This window comes from Durio zibethinus, chromosome 22 (assembly GCF_047325235.1).
Source record: "Durio zibethinus cultivar Kanyao isolate XHJ-2024 chromosome 22, ASM4732523v1, whole genome shotgun sequence".
Classification (NCBI taxonomy): domain Eukaryota; kingdom Viridiplantae; phylum Streptophyta; class Magnoliopsida; order Malvales; family Malvaceae; genus Durio; species Durio zibethinus.
Window position 1 is genome coordinate 16,287,636 of NC_143183.1, and position 7,827 is coordinate 16,295,462.

The following is a 7,827-nucleotide window of genomic DNA, read 5'->3' on the forward strand; positions in this document are numbered from 1 at the left end:
AAGAGATTTTTCCAACAAAAATAAATAAATTTTTTTATCGTTAATTTTTTTTATATAAAAGAGATACAATTAAAGATTTATAAACTGAATTAAATTGATCATTTACGTCTTCTAATTGGTGTTTGCACCATTCATTTACTTCATGTTACATTACTTGCATCTTACTATTATTAGAAAAAATATAAAGTAATAAATAATAGTTTTAAAATTTTGATTTTTTTAGAAATAAAAACTAATACACTTAAGTAAAAATAATTTTTGGAGCCTTACCTAAATATGGGAGGGTTTTTCAACAATTTTTATTATAAAAGAGTATCACCCCAAATTTTAAGAATTATTATAAAAGTCTCAAGCGGAGAAATATTTTTTGAAATTTCACCTAAATATTGAAGAATTTAGAAAATGTTTCGAAACTAAGGACTTTCATTTTATTCTTGTTGTAGTGTCACCTTTTGTAAGACCTTCGAGTACAGTTTTTAAGTCTTTCGAGTAAAATTCGTAAGTCTTCTAAGTTGGATATATTATAGTGTCGAGATTTATAAGACTTTTGAGCATAATCTCTAAGTCCTCTAGACACGATTTGTAAGACTTTTGAACATAATGTACTAATTATTATGATCTAAAAAGATGTGCCATGCATGACACCAGCACCAATCACCTCCTACCCTAATAGCCATCCTACCTTGCACTTCTCATCCCCAAGTAGCCACCTTAACTACTATTAGTAGCCACCATGGGACTAGAAATCAAGGCCTAAATTATATGTTAGAATTGAATAAAACCCAACTAAAAGTTAACAAATAATGGAGGGTAATTTTGGAAAGAATTTTAGATAGTAAGGGCCTCGGTTAAAACCCACCCCTGCCTGCTATGGAACTAAAAAACATTCCTACACCTCACCCATCATCAGTCTTTGCCTTTATCAACTAACCTCTCCATCATCAGCATATAACCCCACAGTCACAGTCTACCTACAAAAAAATTTCACTTGCTTAAAGCTCACTGTAAAACCTATCAAGTAAGAAAAATAAAAAAAAAAAAACATAAAAAAATCTCATCCCCAATTGGGGAATCGTATAAGCAAAAATATAAAAGAAAATCAATAAAAAAATGACATGAGAAGGTTTTGGTTTGGGTGATTTAAGGTATTTTGTGTCTAAATCTTTGGTGATGAGAAAAGCTTTGAGCTAGAAAGAGCATAGTGAAACTTGGTGGCATTTCAAGTAACAGCAAAAACTGTTTTGAGATTTAAACTAGCAAGTTTTTGGCTTAGATATAGGAAAATTTACTTGTCTTTTGGGGAAACCAATTGAAATAGTAGAAAGAGGAAGGAAATGAGAATTTTTAGGTGTATTTTGGGCTTAAATTAGTGTTGATGGCTGGTGGCAAAAAATAGTGGTCGAATTCTATAAATAGGGGTGGCCAGTGTTTTTGGTTTTTGAGAGTATTTGAAACTTTTTTTTACAAAAAAGTTTTAAAATGAAGTAAAAAAAATTTAGCTTTTTAAAAAAGAAAAAAACTTTAGTTGAATTACGTGTGGACCAGACCGAACTCTAGGTAAAGCGTGCTTGACCCACATCCAGCTATTGATGACTAGCTTTGAACTGATCTAACTAAATCGGTGATAGACCGCTCCAAGCCATTGGACTAGTGATTGAACCACTTTAAACTGCTTCAAACCATGGAAAAACCACCAATTAAACCAAGTTAAATTGCTTAAATAAGATTGAACCACTCTAAATTGTTGACCAGGATTGATTGTTTCTTTTGGGTATTTTTTTAATTTTATTTAATTTTTTGCTTAGTACTTTTATTATTTTTTGTTAAATTAATTATTTTCTTATTTAAAATTCTAGATCCGTAAAATAGATATTTAATATTTTTTAGAATAAAATATTGTTAATAGAAATAAAATTTAGATTCCAAAAATGGTAAAATTCAGTTTGTTCATGCAAAATAATAAATAATTTTTTAATAAATAAAAGAAGAAAATTTATTTTTCAATAATGAGATATTAAATAAATCCAAGTAGTATTTTTTTAAAAATCTCTAAATGAGAATATTTTTCTCAAATGGTATCAAAATATTTGAATATTTAAAAAGATATTCAATACAAGAAGATTTTCATTTTTTAATGGAAGAAAAATAAAAAAATGAGTATTTTTAAAATAAAATTATATCCAATAATGCATAAATATTATTTGTATTAATATGAATATCCAAGAATGGGATTCTATAGAAATTTGAGTAGTAATTTCTAAAAAATTTCTAGATTAAAAAAATTCTTTCAATATTATCAACGTATTAAAACATTTTAAGAGTTTTTAATAACAAGGTTTTAATTTATTTCCAAATAAAAATAAAATAATAATTTTATTAGAAAAAGAGAAAAATTTGCAAAGAAATTGAAATAAAAAAATCAAAATTGTGATAAAAAAGGAAAAGAAATTATTTTTAAATACCAAAATTAAGTTTTTTTTTGTCAAGATTAAAAAAATAATACATAATTAATTTGTATGGTTTTTTAAATGAAGATTGTGTAGATGTTAATCGTTTCCCACATATAATTGTAGTCTTGAATCCAAACCGTTTCATAAAACACAATTTATTTTTTTGATAAATTTTAATTAATTTTAAAATTTTTACAAAAAAAATAATTTTTTTAAGTGATCAATTACATCTAATAAAATAATTAGTAATAATTTTTTATGTTTTTTTTTTAAAATTCGTACAGCAATTCTCGAAACAGAGATTCCTTTCAATATTATAGTTAATGATTAGCCAACAATGATCAATTTGAAAACAATAAATATAATTGAATCGTGGCATTTGTAATGTAAAAAGAAAATTGCAAATCAAGCAAGCCCTTGTTTTATCATTCTTTTAAGTAACTGTTTTAAAAAAACGAACACTGTTTAATTTTGAGGTTATCATGTATCATGCCTTGTTACTAAAACAGAAATATAATAAGTAGAAAAGAAGTAAGGAAAACAAGAAATAATGGGAATTAAGGTTAATGTGTGTTTCAGGGTGTTACAAATGTAAAGTTTTAAGAAATTATTTTCCGTGATAAATATATTATATTATTTAATTACTTCATTCGTGCATAAAATGATAAAACACATAAATAATAATATGTAATCATCCTACACTGCTTAAAGTTTTCTAAGGATGCAAAAGGTTTGCTTATGAATTTTCTCATTCTTTATGCAATCGAAACTTGTTATACGGATTGTAAAGTATTTTTTACCAATTTTATACTTCTTCTCTTACAGCGATCAACAACTCAACTAAATTTATCGTTCGAGATAATTATTCACTTTCATTATATAAAAATTTAATTTTCACCAATATCTTACAAACATATTCCTTTCTGTGACATATCTTACACAAACATTGTTTGTTAATTAATTTGATATTTTAAAAAGAAAAAAAACCATGAAAAATTGATGATTATTGTTATTAACATGTCAAACTTGTTATTAACTAACTTTCGTTGGTATCTTGATATCACAATTTGCTTGCTTTACCTTCTGCATAAAATATAAAAAGTTGAACTCAAACAAAATGTTTATGAAGTACATCATATGGGTTGGGTCTGCAATGAATAAGTTCTTACTTTTTTTAGTTAATAATTTGACAATTTCGAAATTTTGATCATATTTTGATAAATTTATTACGAGAAACTATTTCATTTACTATAAGTGAAATTCTTAGATTTCACAAGCTGATTAATAGGATTATATACACTCTTTAAGATATATAAAAAAGAATTAATTTTTTAATAGGTAAAAAAAGTTATTTTAGTTAGATTTGATAATTTATGTATTCGAATCATAAAATATTATAATTTGTGTATTCGTATAATATTTTACACAAAATTTATATATTTATCCACATAAAAAATATGAAATATATTTTTAAATTTGTTAAACTTATATATAATTTTTATTAAAATTTTAAATTATTTTAATTTTTTATTTTTTTTCTATCATTTTCCGTATACGTTATGTTTTGAAATGCTAAGTCTTAGTCTTATCCGATTCGAATTCGACCCTTCTTTTCATTCATATTACAGATTGGTCCAAACTTAGAGCTCTCTCATCTTTACGAGAACTAAGCCCAACATTATATTGGGTCCAGTCTTATAAATTCAAAAGTACATAATTCGGGCTACTCGGATCTTGATAATTACAGAAACGCCACAGCAAATCTGCCCGAGTCGAAAAAAGAAAGAAAAAAAAATATTATGCAGAAGAGAGAGCAGGGCAAATCAGGCGGCGCGGCTGGTGGGACCGCTGCACCATCTGCAAAGAGAGGCCGGCCCTTTGGCAGCACAGCTGGAGGCGCAGCCTCCGCCTTTTCAGCTGATTCAGTGGCTCCGTCCACTCTCTTCGGCCCTTCCCTCCAAATCCAGAACTCCTTCGCAGGTAATAAACCCTAAACCCAGAATTGAAACAAAAAAAGTCAGAATTTGTAAAGAAAAAAACAGCTGCTTTTACTATATTATATTTATCACTTTGGCTAATTTGCAGTTATTTTTCTTATTAAATACTTGTATATTTTTAAATTGACTGTTGAGTTTGTTATTGTGTTGTAAATAGAACAAAACAATAAAAGGATAGTTCTTGCACTTCAAAGTGGATTGAAGAGTGAGTTGACTTGGGCTTTGAACACTCTCACATTGCTCTCTAAAGATGATATGCGTAAAGACGCCTGCTTGGCCAAAATACCTGGCTTGCTCGATGCTCTTCTCCAAATTGTATGTTTTCTCTCTGTCTTGATAAACTTCTATATGCTATGAAAGTAAATTGTGGGAATTCTTTGGAATTTCCGTGTGGGTTAAGATTGAATGATTGTGCTGGTTGCTTCTGTTATTTGTAATGTGGAACAGATAGACGATTGGCATGATATGGCCCTCCCAAAGGAACTTAAAAAGGGACAAAGGGCTAGAACATTGGGTGCGAGTTCTGTTGTAACAGGATTTGGGAATGAATACGAGGCGTTGGGAACAAACACCTTGCTGCCACAGTCAGGGTAGGCTTGAAAATCTTTTTGTGTTCTCTTGTTGGTTTGAGTGACTGGAAAATAAATATGGTTTGTTTTTTCCGGCATGGCAGATTGAGGTCAGGTTCTTCTGCTGCAGAAATATCGAGGCAGAAGAATACTACCAAAGTGCGTCCTTCTGAGTGGTGGTTTGATGAAGATGGTCTATTTAATCTAGATGATGAGGGGCGAGCAGAAAAACAGCAGTGTGCTGTTGCTGCTTCTAATATTATTCGCAACTTTTCTTTCATGCCAGAGAATGAAATTGCTATGGCTCAGCATCGGCATTGCTTGGAAACTGTGTTTCAGTGCATAGAAGGTCACATTGTAGGTGAGACTGCCCTAGTCTTTTCTCTCTCATCATGAACATTTTAGTTTATGTATATGCAAGCCTATATCCTTCAAAATATATACTCTTTTATATTCTAGGATGAGATTGAAGAATTTAAGATTTAGATCTTGGTTAGCTAATTGCTCAGACAGGGAATGATCGGGAATCAGTTGTTGAAGGTATCATCAGATGCAACAATCATAAAGTAGTTGGTCTGTTATTGACTGATTGTTAACCCAAGGAAAATTATTGGAATTCTTGGATGGTCTTAATATGTTTGCTGTTGAGTTTATTATGTGTAGACCAAAGGTGAATCATTAGGAGTGGTGGAAGCGGAACTTTATGAGCTATATTTCCTGCTATAGAATATGCATTTTCTTCTTCTTATTTCCATTTTTTCCTCATACATTTTTCCTTTCTATGTAGGTAATGGTATTTTTCTTCTAATACTTGTTGCAAAAAATTCCCTAAATCTTTCAAAGCTTCGAGGTATGCTTTCTCTAAAATTTCTTTTCTCAACAGAGGATGAGGAACTTGTTACAAATGCCATCGAGACAATTGTAAATTTGGCTCCCTTGCTTGATCTTCGAATTTTTAGCTCACCAAAACCATCCTACATTAAAATAACGTGAGAGAACCCTGATCTGCTCTCTTCCTTCAGTGGATGCTTTTGTAGTTTCTAAGTTCTGGTTGATGATTACATATACTGTTCTACCAAACAGTGAAAAACGTGCAGTTCAAGCTATCATGGGGATGCTAGGATCCCCAGTCAAAGCCTGGCACTGTGCAGCTGCAGAATTTCTTGGGCGCATGATTATAAATCCTGAAAATGAACCTCTCCTCCTTCCCTTTATTCCACAGGTGAATAACATTCTGGTGACAATTTTCTTGTGTGAGAAAATGCCTTTTCATGTTATAAATTGTAATAAGAACTTGATAGTGACTTGCAGATGTATAAGCGTTTAGTAGATCTTTTGAGCTTGCTGGCGTTTGATGCTCAAGCTTCTGCCATTGGTGCACTCTATAACCTTGTGGATGTCAATATGGACTGCAGATTGAAGCTTGCTAGCGAAAGATGGTAATTTTATATTTTTGTAAATATGGATGATGGGATAATGGTGATGGCATAGTTATTATTAAAGTTTGTTGCTGAAATGACAATATTTGTGTACAATTCACTCAATTTAGGGCCGTTGATCGTATACTGAAAGTGATCAAGACACCACATCCAGTACCAGAAGTCTGCCGGAAAGCTGCGATGATAATAGAGCACCTTGCATCTGATCCTCAGAATAGGACATCGCTGCTAGCTTATGAAAATGCATTTGCAGAGATACTCTTTTCAGATGGTAGACATTCTGATACCTTTGCAAGGATTTTGTTTGAACTGACTTCAAAACCAAACAACAAAATGGCAACAGCTCGGGGAATTTGGGGCACGTAATTTAGACCTTGACTCTAATTAAGTCGACTGTTAGATTTGGACATGGCCCCTAAGCTTACTTGTACATACTGCCCGAGTTTAGATTATAACTGATCTTTATTTATGTCGTGCTTGTAATATGTATGGATCCTTAATTTCGACAATGTTTTTTAAACACTCAGAAAGCTGGCTATAGCGCTATCATCTAGTATTTATTTGTCCTAGTGTTAATGGCATAAATACAATCGAATTTTACTATGTTTGTGATATGTTCATTTAATTAACAAATTTTGAAATATTTTGTGATCAATTGTTAAATTTAATAAATTAATACGAATTATTTGTTTATGAATTATTAGTCAAATGATTTTTTCATTTACACTTTTACTTTAAAAGCAAATAAAATATAAATAAATTTTATTATATTCGTGATTTGTTGAATTGATTAAAGAATTTTAAAATATTATTTATAAAATGACTGGAAATAAACAGAAATCGAATTTGTTTATGAATTATTTATTAAATACTTTGTTCCTTTATACCTTTAATTAATGTAATGATTTTTTCCCTTTAATGTAGTTTGTGAATTTTTATGTCCTCAGACAAGGAATGAGATTCCTCTATGTCTATTAAAACTTTCTCCCAAAGTTAATTAGATGACTGCGGAATGTGTCTTACAATCGAAATGGTGTTTCTTAGCTCGTGACTATTTGTTTCTTAGTTGGAATGTCATTCATTCATCCAATTATCCCACTGTAATTGTTGTTTTAGATCATCAGGGCATTCCAATTAGATCCCAATTCCTCAGGAACCGTGCCGTAGAGTAGCTGTGCACTTACAAGCCTCTCTTCCTTAAAGCACAAGGCCGCACCTACGTCTGTTCTCCCCAGATCACACGAGACAGCAACGTCAAACCATGACCCACAAATCGTTTTCCCTATCGCCTCAGGTTAAATGAGCTTAGGCATCTCCCTTACTGGCATCTATTTCTGCTTTTAGATTACAAGGAAAAGTGTGATTATAAAAA

General features: G+C 30.7%; 1 protein-coding gene across 2 annotated transcripts; it reads left to right on the forward strand.

Annotated features, from left to right (window-relative positions):
• The first annotated feature begins 4,179 nt into the window (after positions 1–4,179).
• Positions 4,180–7,058, forward strand: LOC111306674 (armadillo repeat-containing protein LFR-like). 2 transcript variants are annotated; one of them, XM_089751699.1, is made up of 8 exons: positions 4,180–4,430; positions 4,605–4,762; positions 4,895–5,037; positions 5,121–5,377; positions 5,804–6,005; positions 6,100–6,238; positions 6,328–6,455; positions 6,566–7,058. In XM_089751699.1, the coding sequence occupies exons 1-8, from the start codon at positions 4,250–4,252 to the stop codon at positions 6,819–6,821; spliced, it is 1,464 nt and encodes a 487-aa protein (XP_089607825.1). In that variant the 5' UTR covers positions 4,180–4,249; the 3' UTR covers positions 6,822–7,058. The 2 variants fall into 2 exon arrangements, with proteins under 2 accessions (XP_089607825.1, XP_022760210.1); XM_022904475.2 differs by having other exon boundaries at positions 5,900–6,005.
• The last annotated feature ends 769 nt before the right edge of the window (positions 7,059–7,827 follow it).